This window comes from Propithecus coquereli, unplaced genomic scaffold, assembly GCF_000956105.1.
Source record: "Propithecus coquereli isolate 6110/MARCELLA unplaced genomic scaffold, Pcoq_1.0 Scaffold34, whole genome shotgun sequence".
NCBI lineage: Eukaryota > Metazoa > Chordata > Mammalia > Primates > Indriidae > Propithecus > Propithecus coquereli.
In genome coordinates, this window is record NW_012149063.1 from 2,266,795 (window position 1) to 2,284,444 (window position 17,650).

Consider the following 17,650-nt stretch of genomic DNA (forward strand, 5'->3'; position numbering starts at 1 on the left):
CTACCCTTTTCTCTGGACTCCAAGCCTATTGGAGGTTGATCTCTGCCGAGATCTTGCTCCCTCTTGTTCTGTTCCACCACTTCTTCCCGTGGAGTCTCTTGTAGGTTCTGCCACCCTCCCTCAGAATTATACCCAATCTATGTTTGTTTGTTTGTCTGTTTCTTTTTTCTCTTTCATCTAAAACTTTTCCTTCTTACTGAGATGCTCTGGTAGCTGTGTTTCTGGTCAGCCATCTCTCCCCAAGGAGCTCTGGTCACGTGTCTTCCAAATCTAGTCTCAGTATCTATTGTTTTAATTATTGTGACTCTGTGCTGAGTTTCCCCCACCCTTTTCATTTTAATTTTTAAGTTTATTTTTTAAAATTACTAGATACACATGTACATAAATCTTTTAGCTGTTTCTTTGGTATTTACCTTCATCTTTTTAAACAATGTTTTTGTTGCTATTTGTTTGAAATTTTAACTATTTAGTTTCCATCATGAAATATTAAGACTATGAGGATCCAGTTCTTTTACGCCCATATCTTATCCCATCCTTAACTTACTCCATATATTTTCTCCTACTTACCATAACTTTTCTGTAATTTTGGTTTTGATCAGTATTAAGCATTTACATTGATATGGCTTTGTAAATAACATTGTCAGGTGAATCATGCATATAATGTAAATATATTTCCTTCTTGTATAATTTTTCTTTTTCCCTAGAGCTAATAGCTAATAATCTCTTCTCTCTTTCTCTCTCTCTTTCTCCTCTCCCTCTGTTTTCTGTTACCTATTGTTAATTTTACCCCAGACTCTCATAAGAGGGGGTTATGTCTCCTCTTAACATTCAAACCCATCAGGCAGTCTAGCAGCATCATTTTTTCTGGGGCACAGCCCTCATCCTGCTCAGAACCCATTTCCCTGCTTCAGGCTGGACTGGCTGCTTGCTGAGGCTGCAGTACCCATGTCATCCTGGGCTCTCCCTTCCTAATCATCCTGGCAAGTCCCTCCACTCATTCTTGAGTTAGATCACCTGTTCCTATGTTCCATAGCTTCATCTTCCTGTTTCTTTGTTTACTCTCTTATTTTAGGAAAACTCTCCTTTTGTGGCTTCGTGAGAAAAGATGAATGGGGAGTAAAAGTTTTGAGACCTTGCATGACTGAGAATTTCTCTAAATTTGTCTCATTCTTGAGAATACTTTGCTAGGTATAGAATGACTTCCCCTTAGCATTTTGAAGGCAAATCTTTATGTCTTCTGGCTCTACTTTTATTGTCAAGAGGTCCTACGTCATTATAATTCCGCATTTATCATGTGTAAAATGTTACCAGTGCCAGGCGAGGTGGCTCATACCTGCGGTCACAGAGACTCAGGAGGCTGAGGCGAGAGGATCACTTAAGCCCAGGAGTGCGAGGCTGCAGCATGCTATGATTGTGCCACTGCACTCCAGCCTGGGCGACAGAACAAGACCCTGTCTCTAAAAAAACAAAAATTAAAAAAAAATTACAAAAACAAAAAACATGCCCCCTCCTCTCTCCTGGAAAATTTTAGTGGCTTCTTTTCCCCCCAGTGTTCTAAAATTTCATAATAATGTGCCCATGTAGGATTTTTATTTATTATATTCATTGCTTGGTAATCATTTTCCAGGAAATGTTCTTGGACGATTTGTTAATTTCTTCCCTCGTTTTTTTTTCTGAACTCTCTGGAATGACTATTAGTTAATTATTGCACCACCTGTATCATTACCTTAAATTTTTTTCTTTTCTTTTTTTCTACTTTTCATCTTTATCTTTTTGTTTTGCCTTCAGAGAGATTTCCCCAACTTTATCACCTAATCCTTCTTTTTTCCCTATAAACTTTTATTAACTGGGGTGATAGGGAGAGTTCACACATTGTGAAAACATCAGGAAATTACAGAAAGACTTGTGATAAGTGTTGAACAGAACAGATCAAACCAACACCTGAGTCATCTGAGAAACAATAATGTCAAATGGCAGAGACCAAATCTTTGTTAGTGATAGAGGATGCAGGATAAAAACAAAGACATTGATACCCTCTGGTCTTGTAACATAAACATGCAACTTTATTTATCTATTCATTTTTGAAGTTATAATCTCCCTTGTCACTGAGCCTCAGAAAGCAATTGTTTTCCCAATTTTAATCCCCCTCTAGTAAATCTTTTCCCTCTTATCAATAACTTCCAAGTAAATTATTTGCGAAAATAACTCGTATTCATTCCTTTTTCACATCCCACAAATTCCATTCCAGGAAATTAGCAACCTCCCAGCACAGAGCCCATGTTCTGCCTCTTGGAAATGCGAACCTACACAATGGATTTTAGTCATCTTTTGTCAAAATTAGAGTATCAGCATGTGTTTACTGCAAAGCTTAGTTCCTTCTAGCAGGCATCTTTAGTCTACAACTTACTTGCCATTGCCATTTTCCACAGTTTAACTAGAGTGCATTCCTCCACCCTCTGCCTCCACATGTGGAAACCACCAACAATTCTGGCCTGACCAGTTAACCTCCTAAATCATCTCTGCAGTTATTTACCAGGAAACACTGGAAAACAGACATAAATATTACACCTCCATATACCACAGCTCAGGCTTAATTTGTAGGCAGAATTTCATTTGTTGGCCAAGGGAAGAAAAGACATCTACATAGAGTAGGGCTTGGGAGGAAGACAGAATAGGGAAAAGACATGGTGATGGCTGGACCACTGAGTGGGGAGCATGCAGTCTTGCTATTGAGTTTTTCATTTCTGCTATCAAGAGCTCCTTTTTGTATGTTCATTTTTATGGACTTCTGTTTTTATTTAAATAGTGGGAAACATCTTCTCTTTTCTGGTTGACTGAATTTATTTCCACACTTTGAGTGTTTTCCTAATCTTTGCATTGGCTCTGTTACTTCTAATTTCCTCCCTCCTGGGTGTTCTACTGTTGTCACTTTTGCTTTATATGTTAAAATATTTGCTGGGTGTCTGGTGATCCTTGGAGTCCATGCCCATGCAAGAGGGAGACACTGAAAAGCCCAGGGAAGCTCTGAGCGGGTGGGTGCCTGTTCTTGGCAAGTGGGCTTCACAGTAGGGTGATCTGGCTGGAAGATTTTCTTTGGAGGATCCCTAGCATCAGAGTCACAGGTCTCCTATCCTAGATTGGCCAGTTTCCCCAGAGAATGATTCTTCAATCTCCCGTCAGAGGAGAGAGGCTGGGAGTTTTTCTGTTCACATATAGCTTTACATTCAATCCCCATCTCTTGTATGTGAACCACCCTTTCAGCTGCAACCTGTGTCCTTAAATCCAAGCCTGTCTGTGAACTCCCCCAGAGAGGGAGCATCCAGTCTTCTGCTGGGACTGGGGAAGGGCAGCCACCCTGCTGCAGGGGGGTGCTCTGTACCTCTGTTTCTACACAGGCTTTCAGCCCATTCTTCTATCTTCCCAAAAGACCCATTCTTTACATCCTGAGATTTTCTCAGGGTCTCTGGTACAAAACAGGATGTTCTTGGGCTTCCCCCCACTCGCAGATTACATTTTTGTTTTCTCTCATCTTCTAAATCCATTATCAGTTGTCGATTTGCTTTCTGGCTCCCAAAATCTTCTTGCTGGCATCATTTTGTTTTCTTTATTATTGCAAATTCATGCCTTATTTAATTCTCTTAGTGTCATACTGTAGTGTTTTGAGGGAGCAGGGATAAACTTGTGGTTTTCTGCTATATTTAATTGGCTTTTTTGTGTAACACCTTATGAAGCTATAGCAAAGTAAAGTGCACTATTTTCATTTCATGAATAGGATTTCCAGGAAATAAAGAACAGCAATCAGCATGGAGGGGGTGATGAGGGATACTAGGCCTGGGACAGAGTCCCCCGCACCAGCCCACCAGCAGATTCAGTAATGGTGACTTCATCCTGAATCTACAGCTTCAGTCAACACCCCTAACTGGCCAGCCCTGGCTAATATTATACTTGCCCCTCCTGCCTCACTCAGCCTGAGAGCATCCAGTGCATCAGAGTCCTCCTTTCCCTAGCCTTGGCCCTAGGGATGCATGAACCTGCTTGCACGTGCAAGAAAACTTTGCTTAAGAAATCCAGCTGGTCTTCAGTCCTATTTTTTTCACATTTGACCTTGGTCAAACAAACATTAGTTGAGTGCCTGTTATAGACCAGCCTCTGTGCACACCGAGGGTCCAGCCATGCCAAAGACAGTCCTCTGTCCTTGAGGAGTTCAAACCTTCCTACACTACATGACTTCTTACGTAGTAATTGGGACTGGCTCGCGCACAGACAAGCACCGGGTGATGGCTGAGCAGCCTCTTGACATTGGATTTTCACTCACACTCACCCTCGTTTCTTTCATCTTCTATATAGACATCTAAAACTGCATTATTATTGAAGGTCATGAGAAATTAGCTTGGATCCTAATGTATAACAATGTCTGTAAAAGTAAAATATCGACATTCCTCTCTCAAGAAACAACCACCCCAGCACTCCTGCAATGGGTGCACCATCTGTGTATGAAGTTCCTGGGTCAGGTCAGCTGATGGGGGCTCCTGTGGTGAACAGTTTGTAGTAGGCACCTTTCTGGGCCATCAGTTCTTCATGGGTCCCCTTTTCAATCACCGCCCCCTGGGCCATGACAGCAATCATATCCGAGTTCTGGATGGTGGACAAGCGATGGGCAATGACAATGCAGGTCCGACCCTCTCTGGCTTTGTCTAGAGCAACCTGCACCGTCTGCAAAGAGGAGATGGAAAGTTGAGGCAAAGACGTATGAGGTTTCCCAGCCCGCTGTCACAAGAGTTCAATTAATGCTACCTGAGTAGCAACCCTATACTTGGGGAAAACCCTAAGGCTCGACCTAAGAGAGGATTAAGCAAGTATTCACTGAATGCAATGCATCAATTATTTCAGCAGCAGTGCACAGGCTGAGACACTTCAGTGAAGCTGGAAGGAAGCAAACTACGAAATCACTATGTAATTTTACAATTACTTAGTGATAGTCTAGTTTATTCAAAGGAACCCAAGGAAACAATGGAGGGTAGCAGCAAATGGTCATTCCTGATACTGTTCTTCACTGAGGACATAGTAGCTCTCTCCAAAATGGAATCCTGATTTTTAAGATGTTAATTAGAAATTTAAAATTTCATAATTGTGTTTTTCTCAGTTGCATCAACTTTCCTCCAAACCACACATCAGTTAACACCTCTTTCTTTGTGTTATATGTGGCCTACCTTCTCTGTTGCATAACTTTAGAACTACAAAATATGTAATGCCTAACAGATGAACTTTTACTTTATTTAAGTAAGCCAATTATTTGCCTTCAAAGAAACGTCACTTGGCCTAAAGAATCTTAAAAACAGTTCTTATTTTCAAGTTAAACTTTTTTTATTTGAAGCAATCTTATGCTAAATCACTGTCCTCAGATTATTATCTTTGGGTTCCACAAAGTATTGCCAATTTCTACTGTTAATGAATCAGAAAATTGAAAATAGTGCCATTTTATAAGGACAAATCTTACACCAAAAGACTCATTTATAATGATCTAAGACTTTAGAAAATCAATACGTACCTTTTCACTTTCTGTGTCTAAGGCAGAAGTGGCTTCATCCAGTAGCAAGATTTTAGGCTCTCTCACGATGGCCCGAGCAATAGCAATGCGTTGTTTCTCTCCTCGGGAGAGTTGAGACCCCTGGGACCCAACGTTAGTTTCATATTTCTGGAAAAAGTATGGTAAATTTGAGAACTAGAAATAGTCACTGCTCTCGTGTTGTATGGAGCCCACATCAATGATGCCTATGTGAGTTTAAATTATTTGTTGTTTGTTGAACTCGGGAATAGTGAATGAGTCCTTCTGTAAAGGATGTCAAATCTACTAAGGAACATAAAAAAAATATGGAATTTGTGACCTTTGCTGCTGGGAAACAAGGGACTTTATTTCCTATTTCTGTATTTCTTTTAGGTTTATATTTCCAATCTCTTTCTCCCTGGGTTTAGGTAAAATCACATGTACGAGATCCTTCTTGACTTGAGACTTCCTGATTTCCAGGCTCTGATCTGAAAAATCCTTGCAAGGTAGAATAATCCCAGGAATGGGAATGGCTTTTGAGAGATCATCTGGTCCATTCCTTTATTGGGGAGGCATCATGTTGGAACACAAGCCTTGGTGAGAATCTCCACTTTGCTGCTTACTAGCTCCGTGATCATGAAAAAAACTATTTTAATTTCTTTGAGTGGCAAACTCATCTGAAAAATGCATATTAATAATGAGTTTGGAGACTTATTGTGAGTTTTAGATGAAATTAGGGAGGAAAATCTCTAGCTAGATGCTTGGCATGGCTACATAAAAATTAATTAACATTCATGGAGTATTTACTGTGTATCGGGTACTGTGCTAACTATTCTAGCCAGGTTATCACTTAATATTCACAGAAGCCATACATCTGTAGTTTTCAAATTACAACACTTAGGCACAGAGAAGTAAGAAAATGGTACAAAGACAAACAAGTAGCAAGCAGTGAAAGTGAAATCTCAACCAAGGAATGTCTAGCTTCTGGGCCCCTGCCCTTGGTGAGTGCTCTTCCTGATCTTCCATAAGATCTGTCTCCTTCCTCCACCTCCCTTGCCTCCTGACAAATGCTCGACTAAGCCTGGTGAGACCAACGACAACATACTTTGTCCTCGTGGAGACAAAATGCTCAGGGAAGGGTGTCATGGACAAGTCTATAGGAGAAAGAGGGAGTAAACCAACTCTAATCAGTGTCTTGCACAAAATGAGTAGATGTTCAATAGAGATTTGTGGAATAAACGAACCTTCCAGGAGACACATAGCTTTACTTTTCAACTCTGGATGCTGCAAATAATAATTTGCACCTGCTTACAGATTGGACCATCCAGGTAAAAACTGGGCCAAGAGCCTAACACTTAAGGGACTTTGTGAAAAGAACAAACAAAAAAGTCCCCCACAAACACCACAAAATCTCTAAACATAATCACTTACAAAGAAAAATAATTTCCCCAGTGGCATTTTGAAAAAAAAGGAAGTGGAGAGGTCAAAGGTAATAGTTTGCTCCTACAATTTGGTTTCCATGTTTTAATTTTCCTTATAACCAACCACTAAAAGTTGGATGAGACAATGCTTTCGAAAACTAAAAAGTATGTTGATGAAGGACATTTATTTTGCCTAAAATCCTGGGGCACTGGGAAATAAATTGTGTTGCCTTTGACCTTCTTCTTGAGCCACAATCATAATATAGGTTCAATATCCCTTATCTGAAATGCGTGGGACCAGAAGTGTTTTGGATTTTATTTTTTTCAGATTTTGGAATATTTACATATACATAATGAGATATCTTGGAGGTGGGACCCAAGTCTAAACACGAAACTCATTTACGTTTTACATACACCTTATACACATATCCTGAAGGTAATTTTATATAACATTTTTAATAATTTTGTGTATGAAACAGTTTTGGCTGTGTTTTGACTGCAACTTGTCACATGAAGTCAGGTGTGGAATTTTCCACCCTGGCATCATGTCAGCACTCAAAAAGTTTCGAATTTTGGAGCATTTTGGATTTCAGGTTTTTGAATTAGGGATGCTCAATCTGTCCTTGTTGGTGATTCTACCTCTCCCCATCCCCATCTCCTGTAGGAAATGGCTGGCTGTGAGCTGGTACTCACCTCTGGGAGGGACATGACAAAGTCATGCAGCTGAGCCTGCTTTGCAGCCGCTATGACTCTTTCCATGGGAATTTCTTTGGTGTTGTCACCATACTTGATGTTGTCCATTATGCTGCAGGCAAATAACACTGGTTCCTGGGAAACAATTCCGATCTTTGAGCGGAGGAACTGGATGTTTACTTTTTTGCTGTCATGCCCATCTATCATCTGCCAATAGAGGTGACAACAAAGGGCATTAAGTTTTAGAATTCCTGCAGTGAGGAAAGTTCATATTCTAGAGTTAAGAGTTATGCAGAACATTTAGTTTGCTAGCAGACAACAATCCCAGGGATCCGGACAATAAATTATGTTGCTTTGACCTCTGGAGGTAGTGTCCGACAGGAGTGGTGTTGAAGTTATCACTGATCAGACTATGATTTTGTTTGTTTGTTTCCCAAACTCTAGCTCTACAGGTGGAAAAATGAGAAAGAGACTCAGGACAGTATTTGGTTAAGAAAAAATTTCCCCTTATGCTTTGACTGCAGCATACTCCACAAATATACAGAGTTGCTCAATTTTGAGACTCCATGAGTTATGAAAAGGATTTTTCTATGTGAAGCTATTGGATAATGTAATAGTCAAGCCTGTTTCTTTGAGTTTACTAACACGATTCTCTGAATAACTGTGATAATAGAATCAAATTTTTAAAAGGAATACATTTATTCACTTAGTTGATCAACAAACATATATTGAATCACCTGCCACAAAAGCACCATGCTAAGCAGTCTGTGTCTGCTACAGAAAGAAAGCATAGGCTGGGTGTGGTGACTCGCGCTTGTAATCCTAGCACTCTGGGAGGCCGAAACAGAAGGATTGCTTGAGGTCAGGAGTTTGAGACCAGCCTGAGCAAGAGCGAGACCCCGTTTCTACTAAGAATAGAAAAATTAGCCAAGTGTTGGGTGTCATGGCACATGCCTGTAGTCCCAGCTACTCAGGATGCTGAAGCAGGAGGATCACTTGAGTCCAGGAGTTTGAGGTTGCAGTGATCTATGATGAAGCCACTGCACTGTACCCTGGGCAATAGAGCGAGACTCTGTCTCAAAAAAAAGCATAATCTCTGTCTCCTAGAAACTCAATCTAGTTAGGCAGTTAAGTTCGGATACTCAAATATCTACCATTTGAGCTGGTTCACTTAAGAGTCCCAGAATAGCAAAGATACAGTGCGTCTAATATACTACTATAAAGTGGCCCTTTGATTTCAGAGAAAGATTATGTTAAATGGCAGGAACAGATTATATTTTAGATAATTTATCAGCAAAAGAAAAAGCAAACATTATTAGAAAAAATACAAGGCATTCCTCAATAACAATTAGCCCTCACTTATCTTGCTCTATTCATTTTCCATAGTACTTAAGTCTGCACAGCACAATTTAATAATTAAATACCGGAACCGTTTGCTAATTGTCCTATCTGTGCTATATTGCCTGCTCCTGCAAGACGGAAGACATGTTTATGCTCCTTAGACTCTCCCATGGGGCCTAATGCAGGAAGAGGCACATCAGAGGTATCCACTTAAATGCTGAAATATTGAATGCCTGTACTTGGTAGCTTCCTTAAGAGCAAAGAGGACTTTTAAAAATTGATTAAAAGTGGCATATTTCCTAATTAAAAATGTTTGTATTATAGAAATGTTTTACAATGACATAACAAAATATAGTGTGCCTATGAAATGCAAGGAATCATAATGATTTCCTCATGGGCCTTGCTTTCTACCTGTGACCAGAATATTCACTGGACATATGCAGAGAAATATACTAATAGAGTGTTAATGTTGAAAAGCTCAAACATGAAGGATTCAGGTTCCTGAGTCCCACATAGTTTTCAATCTACCTGGTGACAGACATGATAGAGATGACATTTTGGAAAAGTGAACCCTCTTTCTTACAGAGATCAGACCCCTGGTGGAATGCGCGTTCTAGGTCCACCAATCACCAAATACATTGAAATGAATTAAAATCTTTCTTTACCCTTAAAATTAATAACAGAAGTCATTATAAATTATAGGTAATCAACTCTCACTCTTTATTTTTATAACTTCCTGGATTCTGCCAGGAAGAGTAAGTTTGCTTGTTTCCTTGCTTTGCTTTATGAAAAGGAATCTTTAGTTGCCTCTTTCAAGTTTCTCTTAGCATTTCTCTTCGTAATGTTATCTATCCTCATTGCACTGAAGATCGTACTATTCAAGGAAACCAGAAAGGCCGTTTTCTAAATATTAAGCAATGATTCAAATACGGAGCAAAATAAAACAATTTCATACCCATACCTCTAAACGATTTCTTAGAAAACTACTTGTGGGTGCACTTCAACAAAAGCAGGGTGAAAACCAAGAAAGAGGAAGATACAGGAACTAGGAAATAATGGATCTAACTCAAGAAAACATCACAAGGAACTCACAGGATGACAACTGCTCAACAGGCAATGGTTGCAATTAATCCAGGCGGTGACAAAAATGAGGGAATAGATGGCAGGATGGAGATATTGGAAGAACATAAAGATTTTTATAAAGGCAGAGAACGTGAGAGAAAAAGAAAGCCTTTTAGAAAAACAAGAAAGCAAATGTAATGCTAATATACCTCACTATTTGACTTTAGGATGAACAACATTTACATAATTATAACAAAAGCTGTTAATTGATTTCCAACTTTTAGAATCAACCTAGAGTGAAAACAGGAAAGAAAATCAGCCTTTTAAATAGAACATAAGCATTTTTTGTTCTTGATAATATAAAAGCACAGTTAGAACTTGAGAAGGAAAAGGAGGGAGTAAGAAGTGAAAAAGAGGTAGGATAGTGAGAATTCTCATTTTAGAAAGCAAGCATTCAAGATACATTTTATATAGGTGGTGGAAAAGCAACAGAAGTGTGTCAGTTAAATTTACAAATAGAGGAGCGAAAAAATGATACAAGTACACTGGGAGGAGGTGGATAAAAGGAGGGAGTGGTGAGGGTAAGCTAAATTTCTATCTCTTGAGAATAAGTCAGCAGAGAGTCTAAATTTGTTAAATTGTGAAACAGCAATATGAGCACATTGTTTGGAGACATAAAAGTCAACATTGGGAGACCGAAGAACTTCAAGTGTTTTAAAATAGTTGCCTTTGGGCAGAGAAAGGCAGGATGGGGTGGAAGGGTAGAGCAGGGAGTTGCTTTTTATTATTATACAAACCTTTCTTTGCTATTTGATTTTATAATCCTCTGCATATATTACTTCGGAAGAAATAAAAAAGGGAGAGAAAAGAAGAGAAAGAAATGCTGTGAAAAATAAGCAACAAAGTAATTTACCAATTTTTCAAATATCCTTGCCAAAGCTTTATGGTGCATGGCTATCAATTTGAGTTCCTCTGATTATTTAGAATTAAGCTTCTTGAACAAGGATCGTCTCAGACTTTTTCATGCTTAGTCCCCTTTCTTGCTCATTCGTCATTGTGTCCCTTATCACCCTCACTTTTTCCATTCCCGGTCATTAGTTTCCTGATTAGTCTGCACTTTCTGCTCCATTTACAGGTAAACGAATGCTTCTATTAAATACACTCATCTCCAGCTTTGCACCGTGTGTGCCCAGTTTTCTTTGCCTAACTGGTCAGCAGCCCATTTGGAACTGGGAAACTATGATGTTAGAAATTGTGGGGTAGAGTCAGGTCAACCAGCAAATGACAGGAACTGGAAAATATGCATAGGGATAAAGTGTCAGGCAAGCACTTTACAGTGAGTCTGCCAAAGCATAATCTTGAAGATCACTGTTAGGGTTGGAGATATTCTGCAGAAAGCAACATTCTCAAAAGCATGTGCGGCCGGGCACGGTGGCTCATGCCTGTAATCCTAGCATTCTGGGAGGCCGAGGCGGGCGGATTGTTTGAGCTCAGGAGTTCGAAACCAGCCTGAGCAAGAGCAAGACCCCGTCTCTACTAAAAATAGAAAGAAATTAATCGGACAACTAAAAATATATAGAAAAAAATTAGCCGGGCATGGTGGCGCATGCCTGTAGTCCCAGCTACTCGGGAGGCTGAGGCAGAAGGATCGCTTGAGTCCAGGAGTTTGAGGTTGCTGTGAGCTAGGCTGACACCACGGCACTCACTCCAGCCTGGGCAAAAGAGTGAGACTCTGTCTAAAAAAAAAAAAAAAAAAAAAAAGCATGTGCATTGCTTACCACTTTCCCTTGATCAGGATCGTAGAAACGTTCCAACAGCTGAATACTGGTGCTTTTGCCACATCCACTGCTTCCAACAAATGCCAGTGTCTGCCCTGGATTAACCGACACTGACAGACCATTCAGAACTTGCACATCAGGTCGAGAAGGATATGTAAATTTACAGTCAACAAAATCAATCTTCCCCTGGAAGTTGTCCTGTGAATGGGAGGATTGAAATTCCACATGTTCTTACTGGAGTTTAGAATATCAAAAATGCACCTAAATCTGAGTTTAAAATCCCTGCTTAAGACACCTTCAAACCATGCTGCCAAAGTGCAAAGTATAGAGACAGCAACTTAATGAAAGGACGTTCCATTCCCTATTCTATCATAGCAGGTGTAGTACAAAGGGAGGCTTGAGCAGTGAAATAAAAGACATTTGACCCCTCTCATTCCCACTCTAACCTAATGGGATTTCCTCGTCATCCATTACTTGACATTCTGAACAGAAGAGACTGGCTAGAAGATATTATTACCTGACAGAAGCCAGTAACTGTTCAAACCCTACAGCTCTGTTCCCCCAAAGACTCAACAACATTTTACTTAGAATGACCTAGAGAGAAGGTTCCTTGAGGTCTGTACTGCAAAGGTGAGTATTTTCTATTATACTTCAGTGTGCTTAAAACTATCAAAATTATAAACTCTAGAAATGGATAGACATTTAATAGACCACACAGAGACTTTACTTTTATTGAGCTAAAGGAGAAACAGGTCATTGGATCAATTTAAAAAGATTTCAGAATTTAATTTGATTTAACTAGTGTTTAGGTTTTGTTTTGCTCTCTTGAACATACTGAGGTTTTCAAAAATAGACAGGGAAGATGAAAAAACACCTCTGGGGACTATCCATTAGCAGAGAAGATATCTTGTTGAGATTGAATTACATTTTCTGGGCATCCACATGAGCTAAAACTTGAAGCCAGATGAACATGAATCAAATCAATACCATTTGGACGGGAAGAGCTGGTTTTTCTACATTCTATACCAGAACATCAATAGAAAGCATGGTGGTTGGGAGGTCTCAAAATACAACAGGCTTCCTTCCTTCCAGAACAATATCATACGGAATTTAGCATTCATTGGATATCAGTGCCTTATTCAAATGCCAGCTTTAGGAATAATTTTTAATGCTACTTTATTTCATTCCTTTACATTTATAAATCTACTGTCTGTCCCTTCTGAGCACATATGAATGAACTTATACACTGCAGGAATTTAGAAGCTAGGAGGTAGTGTATGACCATCCCTAATGGCTGTTCTGCACACATACACATAAAGCACGACCAATACTTACCCATTTTTCACCTGCACTACTGTATACATTGATTGGGGGGCGTCGGTCCAGCAGTTGAAAAAGGTGTGCAGCTGCTATTTTAGCTTTGGCATAACTTGGGGTGTAAGAGGAGGCTCTTCCAAGAGCTGTCGCACTCAGCACAACTGCAGAGATCACCCTGCAATCAGACAGACACACAGGTAGAAAGCGGTGTGACGCGGTTGGTGTGATGGTCAAAGAAGCAGGAGTTTGGGGCTCTAGCCCTGGTTCTGCCAGGAAAGGACCGAGAAGCCTTAAGCAAGTCACTTGTCTGGGACTAGGTGGCGGGACTGGGGAGATTAGCAGTGCTCAAATTGTGTTCTATGAAAAAGTGGTGAGGGGGAGACTGAACAAGGGGGCACTCAGAACTCCAAACCCTTATTCAACCACAATAGCCTCTTTGTTTAAAAAATTTTTTTCACCAAAAAAAAAAAAGACTTCTGAAAATTAAAAAGGAGGGGACTTGAAAGATCACCAGATTGGGTTGATTTTCTTACAACTCTAACATGTTTTGAGTCTATAATAGCTGTGTCAAAGATAATAATTGGTGATGCTGATGTGAGCATCAATTCTGTGCCAAGCATGCATGTAACTCATGCTTCAGACAGCGTGAGAAAGACGCAATGGCCTGTATCCTTCTACATGTCTCAGTCTTTAACTATATTGTACTTAATGAATAAATGAATGAATGAGTGAACAAATGAGCGACTGATAAATATGAGCAATGGCTCTGCTGCTGTACAGACTATGATGTGAGGAGTAGCCCCCAAAGCTGTGCACCTGCTCCACCATGTGCAGAGGGTCTATCTGGGTGGGGATGGGGCAGGGAGTGTGTTTTTGAGTGACATGTTGCTCACTTTATAAATAGGAATTGTTTTAGGCCAGAGCTGCAGATCCAAACATCTCCAGGAGCCCAGTCCAAAGCTTAAGGGAATAAAAAGTACTTGAAATAAAATAGAAATGGTAGAAGATGACTTTCCAAGTTTTTAAGATGAAGCCAGAAACTGGGAGTTTTCTGTAGTCTCCCAATTTTGACATGTTGGCAAATAATTCTTTTAAAACCTTACATAAACTAAACAATATCAAGACAACAGTCTGTGCTTTCTGATTTGGGTTAGTAGCTTTAAATATGCAAAGATTTAGAATGTGCACCCTGTCCCCTGGCATTCCTTAGGCTCTCACTTCCGGAAATGTGAGAAACTGGACTCAAAGATGATCTTCTTAGAAAAGCAGGCTCTGGCTACAAGAAAGGAACATAATTCCCCTGTATTAGAAAATATGATGCATGGAGAGCCTTGAGAGGTGCTTGCACACTGGGGCTTGCCCTCTCTTGTTGCACTTGGAACTCTGAGACCATAAAGTGAAGAGGGGTCACACGGAGACAGAAGGACACTCAGAAGAAGCCTGAGGGAATCAGCCTGGGCCAGAAGAACCACCCGACAACCCACAGAATCTTGAGGAATAATTAATCCCAGCTGTTTAAAGATACCAAGTTTGGGATAGTTTGTTAAGCAGCGAAAAGCTAACTGATAGAACCAGGCTATTCCTTCCTGCAGTGTGGACATTTTATGATCTTGGCCAGATCTTCCTCACCTGAACACATAGCTGAAATGGAGCCCCTCATGGAGGACTAAGTAACCTCCATATCTGTAGGAAGCAGAATTAGCCATAAACACTACGCTTTGGGAAAAGGCAAAGCACAATCCATAAACATTTGCTTTCTGAATGGCTGTCTTGAATGGCTTCTCCAGCTCAGTCTCAAATGCTTCAATGAACCACTTCTCCTTCCCAAGTCCAGCAATGGCACGGATATTACTGAGGGCTTCACTTGCAATCTGAAGAATGAAAATGAGTGTTAGGAATAAAAGGGCAGAAATAACTCCTTTCAAGACATTTGAACAGCTACATGGATCAGATCTTGTGCAAACAGCAGGCTGTGGTACAAATCAGAGATGGCGGCATCATCTGGCAACACAGAGAGGATGCTGGAGATCAACCCAACTGGACCAGGAGACAATTTTTCAGTTAAATTCAAGTTCCACTTAATTCTAACACAGCATGGCTTTGCTGCTTCCCCTTGTGATAGAAGAAAGAAGGGGAAAAATGGTACATATGGTTATCCTTGAAAGTTTTTAGCTTCTTTTCTAATTCATTTGAAATGTATAACATGGCTTCTTTAGATGTCTTAAGAAACCACAGATTATTTAATAATATCAATTTAAAATTTAAAATATTAGATTCTATTTTCTTAAAATATTAATCTTACCAAATACTACATAAGATATTCAAAATTAAGTATAAAAATTTTATTTTCGTCGATACTATGAATTTGCATTTGTTTCAATCCACACTCTAGGGTAAATACTCACTGCTTCTGAATTAGGGTCCTACCCTACAAAAGTGCCAACGCGGACTACTTTCCACCACTGACTTACGAAGTTCTTTTGGCTTCTGCCTACTTGAGCAGTGTTCATACTCCCTTTCTTAAAAGAGATAAAACTGAGAGTAGAGTGAATTTGTTAAAAGAGTGTGTGTGTGTGCATGTGTGTGATTTCTCATATCTGATAAACGTCTATGCCACCACCCCCTCATAACCCCTGATGACCAGATATTAATTAGAATATACTTTTAAAAATGCATAGCTAAAACCTAAGAGTATCTGAAACCCAACTTACAGCTCATGATTCTTGTCCTAAGCCTAGCAGACTCTAAAGTGTGAAAATTAAAGGTGTACAATATCAAAAATAATAGCTCCTCTCTGTGTAGACAGCATGACTCAGGGAAACCATTAAGCTGAAAAAACCTCACAGACAGAAAACTGAACTATCTACCCCTGCAAGTGAAAATATGACCAATTAGGATGTGAAACAAATCACTACTCTCGAGAGGAAATTGAACATGCAACCCTGTGTGTTCACCCCGTATTTCTCCACGCTTGCTCAAACCCAGAGCATCAGAGCTTTGGGCCAAGGCACATAAGAAAAGAGTGTGGAAAGTTTCTCACTGTGCATGTCTGCGGGCTGACAGCTTCCTTAAGTCTCTTTACACTACCTATCTTTCACGGTTTGTCTGACAGCCACTCAGACATAAGCACTCTGAAAATTAGGTCTGTAAGATTACCTGTCCCGCTATCTCCATAGCCTGCTTGTCTTTAGAGGCAAATCCTGTCAACATTCTGGACTGCATGGCTCCGGACAAAGCCAAGAAGGGGAAGAAGCACAAGATGACCAGGCTCAGCTTCCAGCTAAAGGAGAAGGCAATGATCATGGCCACAGCAACGTTGACGAAGGAATTGACTATCATCCCGATTTGAGAGCCGGTAGCCTGCAAACCAAAAGCAGTCAACCCATTTCAGACACACAGTCTCTTTTACCAAATACCATTATGTGAAAAGCCTATTTTATACCAAAGAGAGAGGTTCTTTTTTAAATTGTGACAGAATTTACATAACAATCTTGATCACTTTAGCCATTCGTAAGTATATAATCAACGGCATTAAAAATATTCACAATGTTGTGTACCCATCTATACCCAAAACTTTTTTTATCATTCCCAATAAAAACTCTGTACCCATTAAACAATAACCTCCCCTTCCTCCCTCCCCCAAGGTCTTGGTGACTTCTATTCTCTCTGTGTCTATGAATTTGCCCACTCTAGGTACCTAATATAAGTGGAACCATACAATATTTGTCCTTCTATGTCTGGCATATTTTGCTAAGCACAATGTTTTCAAGGTTCATCTGTGTTGCAGCATGTGTCAAAATTTCATTCCTTTTTAAGGCTGAATAATATTCCATTGTATGTATATACCACATTTTTTATCCATTTATCTGTTGGTGGACACTTTGGTTGTTTCCAACTTTCAGCTACTATGAATGGTGCTGCTATGAACATTGGTGTGCAAGTATCTATTCATGTCCCTGCTTTCAATTCTTTTGGATATAGACCTAGGAGTGGAATTGCTGGGTCGTATAGAAGTTCTTTGTTCAAAACGTTAAGTTCTTTTAAATGATGAGCTTCCCTAATGTATTTGAAGGCTGGATTAATAAAAGCTTACTTTATTCACAGCTTTTCAGAAGCTCATTTATTGACTAATCTCATTTTATGGGTATCAGGGCTAGGGCAGCCTGTCTGATATTAACACAGCCTAAAGCGGGCTGCACGTGTGTCCGGTACCTATGCATTTGGCTTGATTGAAGATACCCAGGCATTGGGCTTGTGTTAATATTCCTTATTATTCAGTGAAGATCAATGCTTGCTGTATAATTATACTTTTGAAGTCGATACAGGACTGTTACAAGATACCACTGTGATTCTCATTGAAGTGATTCTGTTCTTTTGTGCAAAGTTACACACTACCTTAACACATACACAGCTGTTTAGTCAAAGCAGATGGGCAAATAGGATTCAGCCCCAACATAGGTAGAGGATGGACCATTGTGGTAATTATAATCTAT

General features: G+C 39.8%; 1 protein-coding gene across 1 annotated transcript in view; it reads right to left on the minus strand.

Annotated features, from left to right (window-relative positions):
- Nucleotides 1–2,024: 2,024 nt before the first annotated feature.
- ABCB11 (ATP-binding cassette, sub-family B (MDR/TAP), member 11) overlaps nt 2,025–17,650 on the minus strand; it is an 83,679-nt gene continuing 68,053 nt past the window's right edge. The window contains exons 20-26 of the mRNA XM_012650675.1: nt 16,314–16,517; nt 14,787–15,028; nt 13,176–13,332; nt 11,841–12,038; nt 7,660–7,866; nt 5,549–5,695; nt 2,025–4,713 (exon numbers count right to left, since the gene is read on the minus strand). Coding sequence (XP_012506129.1) covers nt 4,513–4,713; nt 5,549–5,695; nt 7,660–7,866; nt 11,841–12,038; nt 13,176–13,332; nt 14,787–15,028; nt 16,314–16,517 — 1,356 coding nt within the window. The 3' untranslated portion in view covers nt 2,025–4,512. The remainder of the gene's footprint in view (nt 4,714–5,548; nt 5,696–7,659; nt 7,867–11,840; nt 12,039–13,175; nt 13,333–14,786; nt 15,029–16,313; nt 16,518–17,650) is intronic.